Source organism: Saccostrea cucullata, unplaced genomic scaffold (assembly GCF_032062105.1).
Source record: "Saccostrea cucullata isolate Sc308-1 unplaced genomic scaffold, CSIRO_AGI_Scuc_v1 ctg1210, whole genome shotgun sequence".
NCBI lineage: Eukaryota > Metazoa > Mollusca > Bivalvia > Ostreida > Ostreidae > Saccostrea > Saccostrea cuccullata.
In genome coordinates, this window is record NW_026926047.1 from 4,195 (window position 1) to 28,133 (window position 23,939).

At 34.7% G+C, this 23,939-nt stretch overlaps 1 protein-coding gene across 7 annotated transcripts; it reads right to left on the reverse strand.

Moving 5' to 3' along the window:
* Positions 1 to 1,275: 1,275 nt before the first annotated feature.
* LOC134270470 (protein tyrosine phosphatase type IVA 2-like) lies at positions 1,276 to 22,139 on the reverse strand. Of its 7 annotated transcripts, none has more exons than XM_062752685.1 (7): positions 21,982 to 22,139; positions 15,759 to 15,860; positions 8,875 to 9,407; positions 8,334 to 8,426; positions 5,154 to 5,284; positions 3,677 to 3,751; positions 1,276 to 2,574 (listed from the first exon to the last, which is right to left on the reverse strand). In XM_062752685.1, the coding sequence occupies exons 3-7, from the start codon at positions 8,983 to 8,985 to the stop codon at positions 2,463 to 2,465; spliced, it is 522 nt and encodes a 173-aa protein (XP_062608669.1). In that variant the 5' UTR covers positions 8,986 to 9,407; positions 15,759 to 15,860; positions 21,982 to 22,139; the 3' UTR covers positions 1,276 to 2,462. The 7 variants fall into 7 exon arrangements, with proteins under 7 accessions (XP_062608669.1, XP_062608673.1, XP_062608671.1 ...); XM_062752689.1 differs by lacking the exon at positions 21,982 to 22,139 and adding an exon at positions 17,611 to 17,750; XM_062752687.1 differs by lacking the exon at positions 21,982 to 22,139 and adding an exon at positions 17,251 to 17,445.
* Positions 22,140 to 23,939: the final 1,800 nt, after the last annotated feature.

A 23,939-nucleotide genomic window follows, 5' to 3' on the forward strand; every position in this document is an offset into this window, starting at 1 on the left:
TAGCTCGCTAGCGAAACGGTACAAGTTTCAAATATCCTGTCTGCTACACTATCAATTTGATGGGCGGTTTAACATTGTCAGTCAACTATTCCTGTTGGCTGTAAGATGGTCTTTACAGAGAAGGTCCATTAAGTCCAGATCATGCAACATTGTGGGTTCAACATTGTTTTTACATTAAAGGTCAATCAACTTCGTGAAGGAGTAATATTACCATTACAGTGAAGGTCAATGCATGATTGGATGAGAAATGTTTGAGCTATTGTAAAAAAAAATAGGTTTACAGGCAGAAAATGATACGACCCCAAAACTGATATGAACAGGTGATAACGGATAGTGATTAATTCCATCTACGATACAAATTCAGAACATGGCATGGACTGTTAGAAACTCCTGAGGTGGGATCAAGTGCCTACGATAGTAAAACATCCCCTGTTGACCAATCACACTCAATGTTAGCCCTGTGTACTGATCAGATAGAAATTTGGTATTTATGAAACGCAGACTCTGATTGTGGTTGTTTGTTGAAATCTCTGCGACATCAACGTATTTGTAAGTTGCCTGCTTTGGTTTTTTAACTGGTCATGGTTAGATGTTGCCCTTAAGTTTAGAACAACTTGAAAGACATAAACACCATATGCAGGTAAACATGGAATATAATCCTCTATAGTACAGTACGCCTGGATGGTACCTGACAGTGATTCCTTTTTGAATACATGGTGATTACGCACATGTATTTCAGAGATGAATTTAATTTTTGAAGATTCATGAGGTTATGAACTACGACGCTTCACGCCAGCATAGTTCATGAAGCGTGTTAGCGCTTCATTATAAATATGCATGCGTGAAGCGTTGTAGTTCATATACCTCATGAATCTTCAAAAATTAAATTCATTTCTTATATTTACATTTTTTTTATGACTTGCCATAAATTTACGCCATTAAACTGTCATTTTTAAAGCAAAACAGTGTGCACTATATTTTTTGACGTCAAGAGCGGTACATGCATTATGAAATTACAATGAAGATATTCATGCTTATTTGTGGTACATACGTAATGTAGTTCTTGAGAAAATGAACTGCATTTTTTTTTTGTAAAGAATCATAGGGGAAATTTATTGGAAATGGAAATATAATAAAATATATGATGTGAACGGCCCCTATCTAAATGTAATAATTGGTGGAACTACTGAGGCTCCAAAGTTCTTCATAAAGAGGCTACTTATCATCATAGTAAATATAATCCTTCCTCCAATTAGCTTAATTGAAAACAACGCATTGTCAATTTTGAAATTAATTTTTATTGCCCTTAACATACATACTGATAACTTATATATATGTACACCAATAGTAATGATGCATATGAAAAAATATATAATAAAGGCATTCATAACCTATTAAATACCAAGGGCCATAGTAAAACATTAAAAGTTACATTTCTGACAAACATAAGTCTTTAGGAGGGGGAAGCACCAATACAAAGTCCAATGCTATGAGTGATCTCCTCCTATTTAATGTTATAGTATATACTGTGAGGTTCAATGGGAGATAACCTACTCGTCTATTTCTTGAAAATGTATGATCCATGCATTTAACAAATCATGATTCTAATTTTATGATTTTGAACATCTAGTTTCACCCTTCTCCATAGATCTGTTGTTATTATTAGGTGCAAATATATAAAATCAGATGTTTTGAATCAAAAATATTATTTTACAATCCATTCAAATAAAAATACAATTTTAAAATTGGCGGCAATGGCAGCAGATTTTTCTTCAAAACGTCATTACAATGAATAACAAAATAGTTTGGAGACTAAAAACCAATCACCCAAATGATTAAAAGCCTTATTGACGTTTATATGGACTATGAAATCCTCCTCTGGCTATTAGAGATGACAAGGGGAACATGAGAGATTACTGTGTACAACAGAGCAGTGTTAACTCAATGTGTGATATTGATGTGGTAATAATTTATATTTCTTGAACACAATTCTACATCTTTAACACTGCATGGCAAGTATGTAGTTTACTGGACTTGACAATTTACAAACAAATACAAGTCATGTTTGTAAAACAGCTGACTCCAACACATCGTGTTAAAAAAATCCTTTTCTTTTTTGCTTAAAGGGAGGTGTCATTTTCTCTGATAGATGGTCTTGTGATGCAACTGAGCAAAATAAAATAATCCCAATGACTTGACAAACAGAATTCTGCTAACAGATTACAAAAGTAAAAGCTGGATATTCAATACACATTCCAATTCATTTATGGCATTGTACAGAACAGTGAATAACACACACTAAACTGGATAATTTAAATAATTACAACATGAAACAATTGGAATATCAACAAAAAAATACTTTCTTTTTTTTCTTTTAAAGGATGTACATATCACAAATTCAGCATGTTTAGTATGACTTATTTGATGATGGCTACTACTAAGGACAATTTTTCCAGATAGAGCTACATTATACAGCATTGCTTGTGTCCGTTACCGCGCTGCTTCAATCGAGATTTAGGACGGTAGTGTTCCAGGAACATTAACTGCTTGGCATTGATGGCTCCCCGTCTCTTTCTACAAGTCAAAAATCAAAGAATGTGTACTTCAATAAATCTTATTACTGTAGATCAGCTTATTTTGTGAGATGTTTGTTTTGGCTTTATAAGCCACCAAAATGTCATCAGTTTTGGGTTGTTTATATCATCTTGAGGAGTACTGATACACATACAAGTATTCAAATATGAGAATGAAAATTTCTCAAGGAAAGCCTCATAATCACATTACCTTAGGAATAAAGATCTTGCAAATGAAAAATGAGTTTACAGAATCAGTTTACGAAAGTGCATTCTTCAAAAAATTTGCATAAGGACTCCTCAATAGCATCATCAGAGGTCACAACAAAATATCATAGAGCAACTTTTCTTGTCAGTCTCTCTGTATGCATGATCAACCTTTGTGACATATGTAAGCATCTTAATTAGAGAGACACAATTTTCATTTTATAGAAAAGGAATGGCCACTTTCAGGCATGAATTCCATTACTTAATGAAAATGAATGACATTTTTATGAGGACAATCAGTGCAAATAATCAAGCTATATCTTGTTTTCCAATAATAAGAATTTTTGTTATTTTTAAAATGCATTTTCAGTCTTAGACCTTTCCTGGGCAAAGTATATTGACTTTGAGCCAAATAAAATCTATTTATGATGACAGTTTAATTGGGGACTTGGTACTCTTAAAGGCATGTTTATATTGATCTGTTTTCTATGTATACATGTGCAAAAAGATTTTTCGAAGGTTAGTACAATTAAATGATTTTTACTACTGGTATAAGCTCAACATGGGTCATTTACAAGGAGGAAATGTAAATAATATTTATTATGTCTTATCAAATTACATAAACTTTAAACTATGACCTCACACCTGTGACTTATCTTGTGGAAATAAAATAAGGCTATAAATTCATGAGGATTCTATAATTTTGTACTAGGACAGATCATTCCACATTATAGAAATATACAATCAGTTTGTCTACTAGGTATCCAAGAAAACAGAATTTTTAATAGAAAACATTAAATTTCAGTGGTTGGTCCCATACCTTTGACAAAAGAAATAGATCATTAAAGTCATTTACTCATGGGCATACCACTGATGAAAACTTGCTCATAACTTACTCTCTGATTAATTCAACTGCATCTTCATATTTCATTCCACATTCAATCAGTGCAAGGGCTACTAAGACTGGAGCCCTGCAAAAAAAAATCATAAATCAAAATCAGTCAACAAATAAACAAATTTCTAAGATGTTTTCAAGATCTTTTTCTATGAATCACAAAATACTTTTCCCCAGCCTCTTACTTTACAACACAGCTGCTTTAATTAACATTAGCCCCTCCTTTATATGTTGAGCCCCTCCTTTATATGTTGAGCCCCTCCTTTATATGTTGAGCCCCTCCTTTATATGTTAAGCCCCTCCTTTATATATTGAGCCCCTCCTTTACATGTTGAGCCCCTCTTTTATATGTTGAGCCCTTCCTTTATATGTTGAGCCCCTCCTTTATATGTTGAGCTCCTCTTTTACATGTTGAGACCCTCCTTTATATGTTATACCCCTCATTTATATGTTGAGCCCCTCTTTTATATGTTGAGCTCCTCTTTTATATATTGAGCCCATCCTTTTTATGTTGAGCCCCTCTTTATATGTTGAGCTCCTCTTTTATATGTTAAGCCCCTCTTTTATATGTTGTGCCCTTCCTTTATATGTTGTGCCCGTCTTTTATGTGTTGAACCCCTCTTTTATATGTTGAGTCCCTCCTTTGTATGTTGAGCCCCTCTTTTATATGTTGAGCCCCTCCTCTATATATTGTGCCCCTCCTTTATATGTTGAGTCCCTCCTTCATATGTTGAGCCTATCTTTATATGTTGTGCCCCTCCTTTTTATGTTGAGCCCCTCCTACGTATGTTGAGTCTATCCTTTATAAGTTGAACCCCTCCTTTATATGTTGAGTCCCTCCTTTACATGTTAAGTTCCTCCTTTATATGTTGAGCCCTTCATTTATATGTTGAGTCCCTCCTTTATATGTTGAGCCCCTCCTTTATATGTTTAGTGCCTCCTTTCTTAGCTGAGCCCCTTCTTTATATGTTGAGTCACTCCTTTTGTAGTTGAACCCCTCCTTAAAATGTTGAGTCCACCTCCTTTACATGTTGAACCCCTTCTTTATATGTTGGACCCCTCCTTTATATGTTGAACCCCTCCTATATATGTTTAGCTCCTCCTATATATGTTGATCCTATCCTTTATATGTTGAGCCCCTCCTCTATATGTTGACCCCATCCATAACATTGAGCCCCTCCTTTAAATATTGAACCACTCCTTTATATGTTGACCCACCCCCTCTTTATATGTTGAGCCCCTCCTATATATGTTGAGCCCCACTTTATATGTTGAGCCCCTCTTTTATATGTTGAGTCCCTCCCTCCTTTATATGTTGAGCCCCTCTTTTATATGTTGTGCCCTTCCCCTCCTATGTATGTTGAGCCCCTCCTATATATGTTGAGCCCCCCTTTATATGTTCAGCCCTTCCATTTTATGTTGAGCTCCTCCTTTATATGTTGAGCCCCTCCCCCTTCCATTATCATGTTCAGGCTTACCTCCCCAGACCTGCCACGCAGTGAACGGCTACACAACAGCCGGGTTCTTCCTTGAAGCGGGTCTTGAGCAGATTGAACCATTCATCCACCACTTCTCCTGGGGGCGGGTTACCGTCATCAAACTGCCAATCCTACAATCAGAGGCAAAACTGAAATTACTGCTCCCCATAGCTGTTACTGGACTATAACAATACCCCAGTACAGGTATCTCTTAATAGGACTAGAACAATACCCCAGTACACGTATCTGAAAAGAGGAACATTTACATACAGTTGAACTTTTTTCAAATACAATTTCAAATATTGATATCTTGAATATACAAAGGGTATGCCAAACTGATGTGGAAGTCCACTTTTTGTTTTTGTTTTTTTTTTCTGTATTTTAGCCTCAACATGCTTAATATCTCAAATCCTAAGATATCTCAAAGCATTTTCCAAGTCCCCTTGAGTTCGTGACACCAAGGTTGGCCTTTGTCATTTAGGATATCACATTCAAAGTTCCCCTACCATATTGAACACGAAATAGAAGTTAAGGAAATTGTCAATGACCTTGATGCATTAGTTGATCAGTTGTTCTTAACACAATTGAAATGGTTGTGCACCGGTTTTGTAGTTACTTTTTACAATTCATTACAATTGAAAGATGTAATAAAAAGAAACTCTACAGCTGTGATACTCCTATATCATGTTCTTTATGCTCCAGTCTAATGACCCAACACCAGCTCTCAGGGCATTGAACTTCTCCGCATACTATTGACTGATTTTACATGTTTTATACTTTACATTAAAGCATAAAAATAAAATACATTTACACATAACCATAGAAATTCAAACCCTGGAAGATCAATTTGCTAAGGCTCATTGCCTTCATGTTATTACCAGACAGATTTTTTGTTGGTGGGAATTTTATTTAATCAATACATTCTCTGAATCAGAATTTCTCTTTGGAATAAGCCCAGGTGTATAAGAAAGACTTACAAACAATTAAATGTCTGAGGTTAAATAGGGTAAATTAGGCCTTGTCTCTCCTTTACTAATCCTTTCCCTGCAGTCGATTTAAAGTCTGAACTTCCAATTCTTGTCAACTTGACAACCAGACTTAGCGGATTCTTGTTCACTTGTTACCTAACATCTACCACACAAAACTTTCAAAAAAGAAAGGGACTTAATCTTAAATAGAGCACTGCTCATTACGTCTGATGGCTGGACTTACATATTTTTATAACCTCTTGGTATATCATTTGAGAACTCTCTTTTTCCTGATCCTACACATTCTTTATTACCGATACTAAAATATCTAACAACTGGATATAAAATTTCAAGGTATACTTTAAACGTCTTGAAAAGACTGGCTCTCACTTACTGACTTAGCAGGGCTATATACTGCACTATCATCATAGCCATCCGTGATTGGAAGCAAATTGTAAGGGGGGAGGGGGTAAGCTTCAATTTTCAATGCATATATATGTCTATCTTAATTCTTTGCAAAAAAAAAAGTGGGGGGGGGGGGGACTTTTATTAAAGTTTGTAAAATTTTTATTGAAATATGAAAAACAAAATTTGACTTGCAGATGCATAAAAGGATCTACCATTTTTGCTCTGAAATTCAGGTGTTTGATAAGTATTTTTTTGTTTCTAATGAGTAGCCAAAGGTTTGTTCCGGGTGAAGAAAGATTAATCTGCCTAATTCCTAATCAAGGACAGGTGATTGTGTTTTAATCTCCTTGACAAGTCTGGGTGTAGCTGGCTCGTGTACCCTAGACAATCAATGCCTGCACATCCAGAGACACAGATCTGTCCTCAACAAGGAAGAGTTTAGTAAGTATGCCCTGGTTTTGTAACGTCTATTTTTATCTCTGTTAAAGTCCCAGTAACTTATTAACTTATTTTAAGTGTCCTTCTACATCTCCTTGGAGTCTTTGAAATCCCCTTGTTTTTACACAATCTAATCTACTTCCTTGGCAAACTATGCATTTAAAAACTGTGTACGTAAAATACATGTAATCACTGAGTGTCAATGACATATCAGATCAATACCAGTGTTTACGAGTCTGACACAAACACACGAGTTTGTGTATGGGATGAGGAGGATAGAAGGGAATGTACACATGTACAATGATCCAAGGGCATTCTCAGGTTTGATGAACATTGCTTTCACATTGACTAATTTGTACATACTATCTGAATATATTCTTTGCCTGACCAAAACGTATTCAAAATTTACTTTAAAAAAATATTGAGTAGTCACTGACCACTGGGGCATACTTAATACTGAAATTACACTACATCCACTGAACTTTGCTCAATATAGTCCAATAAATGAGAGTCATAAGGGTTGCTTATACAATAACAAAAATCTGAATCAATTCCCAGGTATTTGGATTCAGTTAATCCTGTAACTCTACATCTGGAAATCCAACTTATACTCACAGCTCACTTTCTAAGGATGAAATTCCTCAAAATCACATTCAGTCTTGAATATGTTAAACATTTCAGTCAACCAAGATGAATTAAATCTACCCTACCTCTACTGGATTCTTATCTTTATAAAATCCTTACAAAACATACATTGCTGGATACAGCAAATGCCCTTTCCATTATTCCTCATGTCTGTCTAAGCCATTTCTTATTTGTATGTTCTACTGTCTAAAGATTAAAAAGGCCAACTAACAATTAAGACTCCAGCTTCCCCATCATAACTTTTCCTATGCAGTATTAAGGTAATCGGCTATCACTTGCATATAGAGTTTACATATCCCACTAACTTGATACTCCTGATCAGCTTATTCCTCCGTTTCTTTGACTACAGAACATTCCATCTGCCTGTTCAATACATAGGATTCATGCTAGGTGTGACTGGACAACAGGGAATGCTTACTCCTCCTAGGCATCTGATCCCACCCTTGAAGTTTCCCGGGTCTATGTTTTATGTCCCTTACACAGATCTATGTTTTGTACATGATGTATCTTTTAAGTCGATCACGGTTCATTATCTTCACCTTTTTTCATTAATAAATCCACAGAGTAAAAGGATGTAAACCTGGGATGGCAAGGCTTTTTTTGGAAATCACAATTTCTTTACGGTCTATTCTAAGCTCCCTATGTGGTCAAAACATGAATAACACATTAGCAAAGCATGCTTTTAGTATAATCAACATGATCAGTAACCACGGTAACTCACCAATACTCGAATTCCCTCTTGCACTAGTTTCTCTGTTTTATAAGTTGGTTCACAAACTCTAACTACATCTTTAACTCTCCTCTTCTTCAGTTCCTGTAATATAAATGTTACATTAATTTATATATTACATACAAAATCTGATCTTCAGTCTTTACAACTATACATGCATAACAGGCACATGAAAAAGACTGCTATCTTGATCATATTTCACTTCCTTAGAGATGATTAGATGCAAGCAACTCCACTTCCTTACAAGCTTTAACGATATCAATTTACAAGTATAATATATTGATGCCTAAAATCAATTTCACAAATAACAACCTTGCTGTCCTTCTGTATTTTTGATTAAGCCAGTGACTCGTTCCTGTAAGCTTAAATTTACAGCTAAAAGAATTCTCACGAGATTTTCTTTAGGGAAAACATACATGAGGCATACTGAAATAATGAATATTGCTTTGAACCATATTTTTGTACCTAGATATCTTGCAACTAATGTACAATTGACAATGTATACCAATGTGACTTGAAAATGAAGACAAACCTCAATAAACTTGTCCATTGTTGCGTCAGTCGGGCGATCCATGATCAAGAAACGCATGTTCTTGAACTCGATTTCAGCGGGTTCTGGGCGCCGGGCCTTCATGGCGGTCATTTACAAATGAGATTTTACTCCAAATCGAAAAATAAATAAAAGCTGTTCAAGTGCAGCTGACAGTGCTATATAACTTTACATGCAAGAAATCTTGTGTCCAAGTCACTCGAAAACCACACAGATGTTCTGTATGGATGTGCGAGATTTAGGCAACTCCCATAATGTTCATGAATTTTTTTTTCTAGATGAAAGACAAATGGGTGGAATCCAAAGTCCCCACAGTAGCTTGCTCAATTACCCCATCAGTGTTTGACAAAACAAAAGTGATCCACAAAATAGTAAAATGATGGGCTGAAGCACCGAGAATTTGGCAGCCACTGAACGATTCCTAATCCTCCTATGAATTATACGTGTTGAGCCTGGCAATAGTCGCCACTGTTTGTGACAAACTCCATATATGTGAGACCAAATTCACTTTGGAACTGCAAGACAGAAAGAAAAAGCATTTATATATACTGAACATGAAATTTGTAAATGTACAAAGTTATTTCTCTTTGTCTTCTAACATGTTTAATCTACCAAAACTATTGTTTTGCATGTAGTCAAAGGTCTCTGTTCAGATGTAAACTCATTTATTTTTATTTCAGTATTTGAGGACAGACAGACACCACCTATGTTACAGTCTAACTCATCTTCTTAACCTTGGAGAATGTTTTAACAACATAATAACAGGGTTTATAAAAATCCTGCTGCTCTGTAATCTGTGTCATTACTAGTGAAGTAGGTGACACCCTAGTGCTAGATCCCCATTCAGGCTGTCTCTGTAATAGGCCCAGGTCTCTCACGCAGTGCAAGACTCGGATTTCACATACACTCCTTATCACTCTCCTTTGTCGACCACCTTGTATTTTACGTGTTCCCACACACTCAGTCTACACTAGACACCCTCTTATCTGTCTACAATAGCCCTGTCTTAGTCTGGCTGCTTTATTGCTTCATACCAGACTTAATTCAGTGATGGCTCTACGATGACAAGGCAGAAATATGGAATGTACCAAAGCTCCCTAATTATATTTTACTGCAAACACCAAGCTTTCTGCTGAATAATGTTTTATCTATAGAAGATTTTCATTTTTTTAAAAATTAAATTGCATGAAACACACTTCAAAAACAAGTGGCATGATTATAGCATGAAAAGTTCAAAGTAAAAGTGACCTTTCTGCACTCAGTTCAAACATTTGAATGTTACGAAAATAATAACAAGAGGCCCATGGGCCTTATAGGTCACCTGAGCGTCATGCAACAACTTTACAACGAACGACTTTGGTTCATGTTTTAAACTAGACGTCATGGCATTCACAATTTTGAAAGACGCACCATTGCTAATCATAACTAAACACTTAGCATGTTTAGTTTGGTTACTTAATACCCATAGACAGAGTAGGGGAACAAAAAAATGCATTTCGACTAATCAGTAATATTCAGCAATAATCACTATAGTGCCACTACCACACACGAACCCCTGACCCTTGGTCCACACATTTCACAAATCTGGAAAAGGCACCCTTGCTTATCAAAAATATTTGATTGATACAAAGAAGATTTCAATCAATTAATTCATTTTCAGTATATAATTAGAGCCCCCCCCCCTCCTTGTATGGTACCCCTGATCCAGGGGCCTTGAAATTCACAATTCAGGAAGAATGGCCCTTGCTCATCAAAGCTATATATAGGTAGTTCATCTGGTTAATACCCAGGAGCAGAGAAGATTTTCAAACAATTTCTGCATTTTCTCTATATAACTAATAGAGCCCTGCCCTAACCACAGAATCCCTGACCCTGCGGGCATAAAATTCACAAAGGTTTTCTTCCACATCATAACTATGTACTTAGTTAGTTTATCTAATACCCAGGAACAGAGAAGAAGATTTTTAAAGAAATAATGTATTTTCACTATATAATCAATTGAGCCCCGCCCTAACACCAGAACCCCTGACCCTGGGGCCATAAAAATTCACAATTTTGGAAGAAGCATTCTTGCTCATCATAACTATATACTTAGTTACTTTATTTAAGAGGCAGTCCACCGAAAAACTAGGCAGTATTGTATTAATAGGCGGCACATCGAATGTGAGGAATATTTGATATTTTATGAAAAACAATATCAATGTAGTCCAAAAAGAATAATGTAATTGAAGATTTATTTAAAAATTGCTTATTCATTAAAATATCCGTGTGTTTTGTGTTTTTGACTTCCCCTATATAAACCATTGAAAGTAGGTCAGAAACAAAGAACTGTAATTTCCAATACAATTTTAACAGGACTATAATTCACACTGAAATAAATCTTGAAATATTTCATCTTTTTGTTAAACAAATAAAATCATTGGGAAAAACACTTTTAATAGAAGTTTTCTGGCAAAATATATAGACGTTTTTATGAAAATTTGCGATGCAAGAGTTATCTCCCGTGGCATCAGTAAATCTGCTAAACACATTTTAATCGGAATCCTAGTGAAATATTTAGAATCGATACACTAAAGAAAATTATTAAACACAAAATAAATAATTTATTTTCAAAATATAATTCATTTTCGCCTCCAAACATAATATTTAGATTAAAATTGGCTATAAGATTCAGGTTAAATCCACGTTTCCATTGATGTATCAGTGACGTCATAATATTGCGTCACAATGAAATAGTTACAAATTTTCCAGACAAGTTTGTAAATTCTTTGCGTAAAGTGTAAAGAAAAATATTTTTTTAAAAATGATTTCTCTTTTTCTGTTAAATACTCTTCAGAGTGCATTATACTAAATGTTAAATAATATTTTAATATCAAAATGTATTTTACACAGTACATGTACACGGGCGGCGTCTCGGCAAGATGACGTTTTGATAAGTAATTTTATACATGACCGAGAACTAATTTTTTAAAATTGATTTACCAGGATATACGTTAAAATAATTAATGAAGTTTTTAAAATGATTCAGAACATTTCTTATAAATTTGGGAATCAATGATGAATGTTTTAGATTTACGCAACATTTAATTCAACGAAGTTCGTAGATGTAAAAACTAAAACTTAAATTAAATACATTTATCTATGCAATGAAATCAAAATAAATGATCTACAGTACGATTAAAAATGAAAAAAAACCTGAAAAATAAGTTATAAAAATATTACTGCTGAACTCCCGACTATAATTTGGCACTATAACGGAAGGTGGTTTAGTGAAACATTTTTTTTTTAAATTTTATTTCTTAATTTTTATTCGGCGATTGAAACAATCACACGCTCATCTTTAATATGGAGTATAAACCTGTGACTATGTTGACCAATACTAAAATGTTTTCACGTTCATGTCACCATTTTAAAAAAAATAATTATGCCATGACCCCATACCCCCCCCCCCCCTTCCGCGCTTCTTGCTTGCGATTTATCGGCTCTTGAATACTTATAATTTACATGAAAGAACTTATTTTTTTATTTATATAAAATCAAATTTTGTAAAAGATGAAAAGGCTTTACAGATGACAGGTAAGAAAAAACTTGGATAAAGTAGAGACTGTACACATAAAAATATTTCTTGCATTTAGGCAATTTTAATTTCGCTACTGATAGAATTTACTGTTTAATTCCTGAGACAAATAAAAAAGAAATTTTACTTGGAAATGAGATGAATAATGAAGCTAGAAAGTTGTCTGCTCTGGTTGTTGCATAATGCATGCAAAAATTATTTTTTTTTAAAATCCCTAGTTTCGATTAAGAAATCAATCAGATTAGATGTTTTACATGTAATCTTCATGTAAGTAAAAAGACATTGGTAATTTAAATAATATATACATTTGAATCTATGGTTACACTCATTTAAAAACAGTAAACTGACTGAAAAGAAATAACAGACTAGCATTTTTTTCTGAGAAATTAACATGAAGAGCCAAATTTAGGAATTTTTTCAAAATTTACGGGACGATTGAAATAAAAATGTCGAAAATAATGCAAAATTAATAAATTTTTCAAACTAAAGGCACCTGCCACCTATATAATATGTTAAAAAATAAATCAAGTAATTTCTTAATCATGTTACAACAAAAGAGCCAAATTTGACTTTACTATCTTAGTATTTTCTTCTTTATACAATTCCGGTCGGGATCGGTTTCATTTGTGAAAACTATAAAAAATAAGTAAATTTGACTTCTTTTATTTCTTTCAAAATACCTTTTCCCAATAATTTTATTGAATGACCCAAAAGTTTGTACTTTGTATTCATAAAAGCATAAGTAAAGAAATGTGTCCTTGTATTGTATTGGGTTTTATAACGTAATTAAAATTGGATACTGAATTTATAAACTTTTACTTGTTAAACTCAAATTTGGACCAGATAATTTTTTCTAAAGAAGTATAAATTGAAGTCTTATTCATTCATAAAATAAAAGATAAAAGTCTATTCTATAAATAATATTCATCGGCACATCCACCTCTGGAGTATCTGTTACATATAAAACAAAATAAAAATGTAGTATTTTTTTTACCCTCATGTTGACCTTTTTGCACTTAAAATTAAGCATTTACCAAAACTAGGACTAGAGGAGCACTATAAAATTTCTTGATGTTGTCATGTTGAAACACTTGCTTTAATAAGTCTACATGCAAAAAATAATTAAAATCCATGACATGCGATGTGCCGCCCATTGCCTGGTTTTTCGGTGGATAGCCTCTTAATACTCATGAGCAGAGAAGACTTTCAGAGAATTAATGTATTTTCACTATATAATCAATAAAGCCCCACCCTAACACCAGAACCCCTGATCCTGGGGCCATGAAATTCACAATTTTGGAAGAAGCATTCTTGATCATCATAACTGTATACTTAGTTAATTCATTGAATACCCAGCAGCAGAGAAGAAGATTTTCAAACAAATTCTGCATTTTCTCCATATAATCAATAGAGCCCCACCCTAACACCAGAACCCCTGACCCTGGGGCTATAAAATTCAAAATTTTGGAAGAGGCATTCTTGCTCATTATAACTATATACTTAGTAAGGTTGTTGAATACCTAGCAGCAGAGAAGAAGATTTTCAAACAAATTCTGCATTTTCTCCATATAATCAATAGAGCCCCACCCTAACACCAGAACCCCTGACCCTGGGGCCATGAAATTCACAATTTTGAAAAAGGCATTGTTCCTCATCATAACTATGCACTTAGTTAGTTTATTTAATAACCAGGAGCAGAGAAGAAGATTTTTAAAGAAATTCTGCATTTTCTCCATATAATCAATAGAGCCCCATCCTAACACCAGAACCCCTGACCCTGGGGCCATGAAATTCACAATTTTGAAAAAGGCATTGTTCCTCATCATAACTATGCACTTAGTTAGTTTATTTAATACCAAGGAGCAGAGAAGAAGATTTTTAAAGAAATAATGCATTTTCACTATATAATCAATAGAGCCCCGCACTAGCACTAGAACCCCTGACCCTGGGGCCATGAATTTCACAATTTTAGTAGAGGACTCAATGGTCATTACATTCATGCTAACAGTTTGACTGCTTGATATCCAGGAGTAAAGAAGAAGATTTTTAAAGATTGCACTAATTTTAGTGGTTTTGGCCCCACTCCTCAGGCCCCAGGGGGGCAGGGACCATGAAATTCACAATTTTTGTTCCCCTTCACCCATGGATGCTGTATACCAAATTTGGTTGAAATTGGTTCAGTGGTTGCAGAGAAGAAGCTAAAAATGTTCAAAACTCAGGATGTTTACATTACTGTTTCATAACTTCACTTGCTACAGATAAAGTAATAGATGGATGGTTAATTAGAATTTTGGAGTTTATGATTCTAGACCTACACTGCCTACCTCAGTCTGACAAATGTCTGTGGCTCTAGACCTATGCTGTCTTCCTAGTTTGAGTGCTGCAGTCAGTCAGTAGAGATGGACATAGGACAAATGTTTGTGGTTCTAGACCTATACTACCTACCTCAGTCTGAGTGCTGCAGTCGGTCAGTACAGATGGACATGGGACAAATGTTTGTGGTTCTAGACCTATACTACCTACCTCAGTCTGAGTGCTGCAGTCGGTCAGTACAGATAGGACATGGGACAAATGTTTGTGGTTCTAGACCTATGCTGTCTTCCTAGTTTGAGTGCTGCAGTCAGTCAGTAGAGATGGACTTAGGACAAATGTTTGTGGTTCTAGACCTATACTACCTACCTCAGTCTGAGTGCTGCAGTCAGTCAGTAGAGATGGACATAGGACAAATGTTTGTGGTTTTAGACCTATACTACCTACCTCAGTCTGAGTGCTGCAGTCAGTCAGTAGAGATGGACATAGGACAAATGTTTGTGGTTCTAGACCTATACTACCTACCTCAGTCTGAGTGCTGCAGTCGGTCAGTAGAGATGGACATAGGACAAATGTTTGTGGTTTTAGACCTATACTACCTACCTCAGTCTGAGTGCTGCAGTCAGTCAGTAGAGATGGACTTAGGACAAATGTTTGTGGTTCTAGACCTATACTACCTACCTCAGTCTGAGTGCTGCAGTCAGTCAGTAGAGATGGACTTAGGACAAATGTTTGTGGTTCTAGACCTACGCTGTCTTCCTCAGTTTGAGTGCTGCAGTCGGTCAGAAGAGATGGACATAGGACAAATGTTTGTGATTCTAGACCTATGCTGTCTACCTCAGTCAGTCAGTACAGATGGACATAGGACAAATGTTTGTGATTCTAGACCTATGCTGTCTACCTCAGTTTGAGTGCTGCAGTCAGTCAGTAGAGATGGACTTAGGACAAATGTTTGTGGTTTTAGACCTATACTACCTACCTCAGTCTGAGTGCTGCAGTCGGTCAGTAGAGATGGACATAGGACAAATGGTCTCACCCAGCTGCCCCTCACTTGTTCCAGTCCTCGTGGGTCTCTCATCAACTGAAAACACACAAATATTTCCTTGAAAACATTTCCCACTTCCCAAGATTCAGGCAGAGTGTCTTCTTCAATGAATACAATAGCTGCTTGTTTAAGTACACAGCTTGTTTATCTAGATCTAATTTGGCCAAAACAAGGAAGTACTGCACATAGCAAAAAATAAAATAATTTGAAAGCTGTGAACAGTGCTGAAACACAATTATACTATAATCATAAAACCAGACTATAAATATTGCATGCTTTTATTAGTAGTCAATCCAAAATAAAATATGCTTTTATTACAGAACTTTTCACACTACAAATAAAGTGAAAATTCGAGAACAGATTGGCACATCATAACTTCTCCAGATTAAAACCAAAACAGAGAGAGATATGCAGTGAGCCTCTCCCTAGTCTCTGGGAACATTACCACCCAATTCTACACAACCAGCTGATAACTAACTGAAACTACAACATTCAGCAACTCATTCTGCTTTGACCATTGGAAAAATCTGTTGTCATTCAAAATTAGTCTAAAACTTCCTAATCTTAGGTAAAAAAACAGACAAAGTTAAAAACTTTATTGCAAAAACATACTTTCTTATTTAACGCAGGTGTGACATTTAGGACTATATTTAGCCTTAATGATGTGTTCATTTAATCTATTTTCAGACTACTTCCAAATTTTTACAACCTTTATGAATGACAAGGCATGCACAATTATGACAATTTAACATGAAGAGGCATCTGAATATTTTAAATTCTAATTCCAAATGCCTTAAGTTAAACAGTGCATTTTAAGTATAGTTTCCCTGAAAACATGGTTTATGTGTTCATCTGATTTGCTTCACATTGAAATTTCACCGATTGACTAAGCATTTTTACCTTTATTTTTTAGTTTCTGTGCACTAATGTCCACTGAATATTCAGGTCATGTCAAACAAACAACAAATTACTCATTTGAACAAGTGCCTACTGTCTCATGACCTCAATGAACAAGTCAAAACATCGCACAAACTGTTTTTATAACAAGATGTCACTCACAAACCTCTTCACAACTCAGGCTAATCACTCAGCCATCATGTATGTAATAGCCCAGAAAGCTACTAGCTGACACATCTGAATACTAAATACACATCTATTTACATCAACCTACTTCTACTAACTAACTAGCCAAGCATGGAACACTGTACACTCCCTCTAGTCCCTGTGTAAGTCAGTTAACCTTGATATTTGAAGTAAAAACAAAATACACTACACTGACAGCTCAACAGAGTGTTATTATTTTGCTGCTAACTTCCTTCTTGTCAGTGGGGTAACTGTTAATGAAAATCCCATTTATACATGTTCACCGTAAATCCTGACTCACATTTACGCCCTGTAAATCAAGACTCTCCTACAGACTTCTCACCTGAAAGAGAATCCCAATCAAATCTCACTCTGCAGCTTTGCATGTACAATAACCCAGCACAATATCACCCTATGTCTGTGCAAACAATAGAATTGAAGCTCCAACCAATGGCAGATGTAAACAATTATGAAGAAGGAATGCAGATTTGTTACCCTGCTCACAAACAACAAATATCATGTTTATAGTGCATTGTCAGTCACAATAAGGAATACTGGGAGAAGTCACACTTGTGGCCCACATCCAGCTGATATAATACATGTAACAGCTCTCAGTCCAACAGAGCTCCTAACATATAATAAATTACATCTCCAATCATATCACATCAAAACACAACACTCCTTAATATTCAACAATACTTACATATAGCCGTATTCAGAATTATTATTTGTCTCTATCTAATTTACACTGCAGCAAGTTTTCCCAGACCACCACCTGACTGATTTAAATCACCACTACACAGCCTTTTAATCTTTTCGGTCTCTACAGGTCTGGTATTTAAACTCTGCATACTTAGAATTTTCAATACAATGAACTTTCAAATCATGAATGAAGCGTGTGCTACTTCGCTATCCTGCTTATAACGCTTCTAGTGAAGGGTCACTCACAAACACGTAGGTGTATTTATCTTACTCTCAACATCGGAGACTCATTTAAGTTGTATTTTGTCTTTCATCTGATCCAGAAGATACATGTATAACAGATTGTAAGAAGTGTATCCTTTAGTGTTGTCAAATCGGTTGAAACTCAGAATCGATTAATCGGTAACAACACCGACTGATCACACAATAAAATGTAACCCTTTGTATAAAATAGGCATTAGATTTTATAAAAATTAGAATTTTATTGTTAAATAATGTAAGTAAAGGTATTGTACTGAATTCTAAAAACAGTATATATGCAGTTTGATTAACGATTTCAGTAATACAGATTTTTGCATGATTAGGAATTACTTGGTCTGGGAAAAGTAAGCATTGACAGATCAGGTTTTAATTTACATGATCATCTAAAATGTATATGGAATTAATTTTTTAAACTGTTATAAGACATTTAATATTGCAAATTCCTTGTGATTCCGCATGAAGTGACAGGTTAATTGCCCCAAATACTAGTACTGAAAATTAATATATTTTATTTAAACAAGTAGTTTAGTTTCTTCAGTTTAGAAATACAAATATCATTATCTTTTGATTTATTTTAAACAGATTTTAAGTACATGTATTTTAAAATAGTAAAGGACAACTCTTGAAAGATATATATTTTGATAACAAGAGCCTGTTCTTGAAATAAAAGTGAGAAAACTGTAAGAAAGATATGTGCTGAAATATACCGATTAATCGATTTTTAAAATCTCCAATCGATTGTCTAAAATCGACAGCTTTCCGACCGATCATCGATTATAAATCGATCATCGTGACAACACTAGTATCCTTCTATCTTAACAGCCACACTAAATGTCATCATATTTACTGAATAATAACCATCAGAAAAGGCAGCCAATTCAGCAGGACTTTCCTTAATAGCACTTAGAACAATGTAACACCACTGGGATTTCATACTTAAATGTTCTGAAACCTCTCTATTGTCAAACTGGATTTTATCTTATACTTTATCAGGACATTTATTCCAAATATCCTAACTATTAATAGCAAAAGGAAATCCATTCAGTTTCACTACTGGGAAAGTCAATCTTCATGAACTGCCTCTACCATTACCAGAATTGGGTTCATTTAATGAATAATACTTGATCTAATTCTCAACAGCTTTGACCAATTGTCCAGAATATGTTATGTGATATTTATATGAACTGCAACTTTAGAAATAACTGTACAGTAAATTATATCAAATCATTGCACCATTTATATTCTATGTAAATGTGCTAGTGGGACACACAGTATACAGCTGGCAAAGTCTGAAGTAGCGAGAGTAATTAATTCACATGATCTTTCACAAACTCTCTCCCTAGACCTACTTAACTTCCTTATGCCTTATGGTGACAGTTTGGTTAACCATGACTACCAGTCTTCATCACAGCCATCTCAGAACATCTCAGTCCACACATACCGGTACATAACACACAGTCACAGGTACTGTGTAGATGTAAGTCATCAGTAGGACACAGTCATGTATAAACAGCATGTCTCTTTCTTCTTTTTTGGTCAAAAATTTTAATAAGATTTACATTTATTGTTCCTATTGAATTAGATGTTTTAATCAGCTGACAATTGAGAATGTCACAATCAAGCTTTGCTTGAGAAAACGGACACACCCAATCTGAAAACAAACCATTCCAATATATATCATCCCTATATGTACACCTAGACAGCTATCAATGTTCCGCATTGTTTACCTTCAATGAGAAGAGCTGTGACCTTCGTGATATTTGACTTTGTACAAGAGAGTACCAGGTGAAATGAAATACACCCTCATCACAAGGTGGGCAGCTGAAGGAATCAGGAGAACTGGGTCGGACTTGTTTTAAGTGCATCACGAGCATCAAACAAGAAAACATTAGATAATCAAGTTTCACAGGTAAACATCACCCCATCATTTTACACTGACCCTGTTCTTTATTATTAGAATGTTTCTGGTCATCCACAGAAATTTATTTAACCTCTGATAAAAATATTCGCACTTTCATTGGAAAATTTGGAAATATCATGGACATTTGGAGAGATGAGCAAATATCAAACTAAAGGGGGCTCTGAATCCTCATTGCATTCTTGAACAATCCATATGTCCACTGTCAAACACATGCAGACATTGGCAGGATTGAGGACAAATGCTGACCTGATCAAATCAGGATGAAGAAAAAATAAAAGTGGGGATAAATAATCGGGAAATTATTTTTATCATGGCCAAATAAAATCCACGTTGCTTTTAAGTTTCTGGGAGAAAATTGAAAATTCAGAGTGAAAGTAATTGTGAGTATGTCATGAAAAGTAATTTATTTTTAAGCCTGTATAAACACAGAGAATGCTGTAAAAATAAGGTCAAATACTACGCACACAAAATACAGAGTATCACTATGATATCCTCTCATATTATGTCTTGATGATATGAGATCCTGAACTCTGGCATATTTCTATAGGGGATTCACTTCCCTGTCATTATAGCTAAATTGAATTGTAATCAAGATATGCCTGTCAACTCTTCAACTCATTCATTGTACATATTGTATAAACAGAGAGAACTGAAAACACATCACTTATCTGACACCGACTCCACTTACTAATTAAAAATACATGTACAGGCAGTTGTGATTTTCAGTTTTTTTTTATTTGAAAGGAGACCATTCTATTTTCATCAAAGTCAAAGTTAAACTACCTTCAATCTAGATTGTCAAGTGCAATGTTCAGGTCCGGCACAATGTCTTGATTAAGCTATATAGCTTGATTTAGCTATATAGCTTTATTAAGCTATTCGGAATAGCTTAATTAAGCTATTTTATCAAAAAAAAATTTCAAATGTGTTATTTTTTCAGCATGTGCAAAAAGTCGCACCTTGGTGCAGTGGAAATATTAAACTTTGAACTCTTCTGAATACAATGCATGTAAAAATCACTCACCAAATTGTGTCTCCTTGAGAGACTTTGTACTCAAATTTTTCAAAGTTTGGGGGCTATTGATGAGTGACCACACAGTTATTTCTTGAATGAAATTATAAAGGAGGTCAGTTTTGGCCAACAGGATAATTGATTGGTAACAGTTCAACACAATGAGAAGCAATCATACTTATCCACGCCTCACCGCACTCAATAGGACACTTTCCCCTAGTACAGTTACTCAAACAATGGAAAATCATCTTTTGCTTAAAAGTATTCAACAACAGCAATGTTAGAACTTTCTAGGTTTTCTAGGTGATTTAGGTTGTTTTTTTGATAGCCCAAAGTACATATATGGATAGTCAAATACTTGCGACTTTTTGTTTATTTCTCACTAAAAACGTTTTTGTTAAAAACTGCATATAAATAGCTTTATTAAGCTATTTTAAATAGCTTAATAAAGCTATATAGCTTTTTAAAGCTATATAGCTTAATCAAGACATTGTGCTGGACCTGATGTTGGAACATGATATCTATCAACAATTTAAGATGTTAATAAAATGAGTTAAATCTGACCCTATCTTAGGCCTTACTCTAAAGCTTACAGTTATACATGTCATGAGGTGATTACATGTGTGATGAAATAAAATATTACAGAAAAGAAAAGCTGAAAGAGAGTCATAGTAAAGAATGCAGGACCTGGAGGATGGGGGGGGGGGGGTTAAAGGGAGATAACTTTCATTGTACATAATATTATTCACCCATTATAACATGGTTGAGATAATATTAAGCTAACAGACAGTATATTGTCAAGTATTATTATCTTCTTTATTTTTAAAAGCTCTATTTCCTTTTCGCCGGGAAAATTTCATACATCAAACAATGCAGTCCTTTCTTTTGTAAATGAAATTCACTGCCAATCATGGAGAATATTACACAAGTTTGTCTTTGTTTGCGTCAGTTATACATGAAGAAAATTACTAAATATATAAATTTAATACAATATTTCTTACCGGTCACTAAATCAGTAAGTATATAGACTTTCAAAACAAGAGCAAAGATGTGTTAAAAACCAAAATCGTGTCCCAATATTGGAATGTGAACTCACTGAACCTTGTGAAACAGATTTATTTCCTCTCCCGAACAATATTAGTAATTCTATAATTTAAATATAATAAAATCGTACATACCAGTACGTTGTTACACATTGAATGTACCAGTGGCTGTGCCTGCCTTTTCTGTAACGACCAGATTCAAGGATTGTTTTGCGAGACACCGCAAGTGACGACTTTTTTCACCTCAATGTGCAACACCAACATGGCGGCTTATGCGTGACGTCACATATATTTATGGGGCGCCGAAAAGGGGGAAACAGTCGTTATAAAACACAATTCTCCTGTATGGCACAAGGCTCTAGATCTAATTACTTGTTATGCCAAGCTTATATCCAAATATAAAAGTATATACATAATTTTTAAGAAAATATTGGATACTAAATTTTTGAAAAAAGAGGCCCATTGACCTCAAAGCTCACCTGAATTACTATGACCAAGATATTCCTATCAGACTTTGTAATATTAGGGGCCCACCCAACCCTTGTAATATTAGAACCCCTACCCAACCCTATCAGACTTTGTAATATTGGGGCCCCCATCCAACCACAAGGCTTCGCAATTTGAATACACTTGAATCTATACTACCTTGGGATGATTTAATGTAAATATTACTATATTTTGCTGTTCTTGAAAATTTAGAATTTTGAATTAAGATTTTTCCTCTGTAAAACTTTGGCAGCCTAGTTGCCCCACCTTTCCCCCGGGAGTCATGATTTATACAAAATTTAAGTCTATCAACTGAAGTCTTATTATGGCTAACTTGGTTCTTGAGAAGAATAACTTAATTTGAATAGACAGTACCATCCAATAGACCGTTTCACGGTAACTGCGGTACTGCTGTTTTGCAGGGCAAAATGATATAGTTTGGTGAAATATGATGTAAAAGTAATTGTCAAAGATAAGTCATTTCATTATCTGTCAACAAAAACTGCCCTGTAAAAGTGTAGTACCGCGGTTACCTTGAAGGGGCTAATTTTCACCATTAAATTATCTCCCCTTGAAAGAGGGGTCCTTCATTTCAACAAATTTGAATCTCCTTTACCCAAGGATAACTTGGTGCCAAGATCAGTTGAAAATGGCGCACTCAATGGTTTTGGAGAAGAAAATGAAAATGCGAAAAGTTAACACTAACAACAACAACACTGACATTAAGGGACAAATTTTGATCAGAAAATCTCATTTAAGCCTTTAACTCACGTGTGCTTATAAACATTACAACCATGTAAAAGCCTACAACTTTGTAATTATAATTGTTCAAATGAAGTATTTCATCTAGTCGAGATGCGAAAACCCACTGTATACAGGGTTATTTTCGCCCCATATCATTTGAAATCACCCTTTCACATTTGGAAACAAGTTTGCCCCATTTTAAATTCGCCCAGAAAGATTTTTGTTTACGATATTATACCGTTTACTTAGAATTCGCCATTTTAAATTCACCCACTTCTGACGAGGGTGAAAAGGGCCAAAATAAAATTATATACATGTATCTAAAATCAAAAGGGGATTACAGTGTTTATATTGTATAAGTCAACAAAGTCATGACACACCCATCCAAACCCACCAAATAACCTGACTATAATAGTTAGTTATTTCACAAAACTCAACATTTACTGTGTTTTCAGTCTCTGCATGCATTCATCCCCTTCAGACTCATGCAGAGGGAGTGTACATAAATAACATGATAGCTAGAAAGCAGTGGCTGTCCCCCATACTGACTGGTGACTATATTATACATCCCTGATACATACTCCTAATTAAATGAACATTGCTAATGAAAGCAGAATAGAAAGTCTTAAGATTTTTAACATCCACAGATTCTTTTTCTACATTTTGACTATTTCTTATTATCATGGACCTACATGTAAATGTATAAACAAAGATATAAAGTAAAAGGTCCTTGTACTGATTATAACATGCCATTAAAATGAATTTCAACTTTTTCTTCATTATAAATTTACCTTATGTGTGTTAAAAAAATAAACTTCCTTAGGAATATCTCTATTTTTTTTTTTTTACCTTGAGTTGTTTTG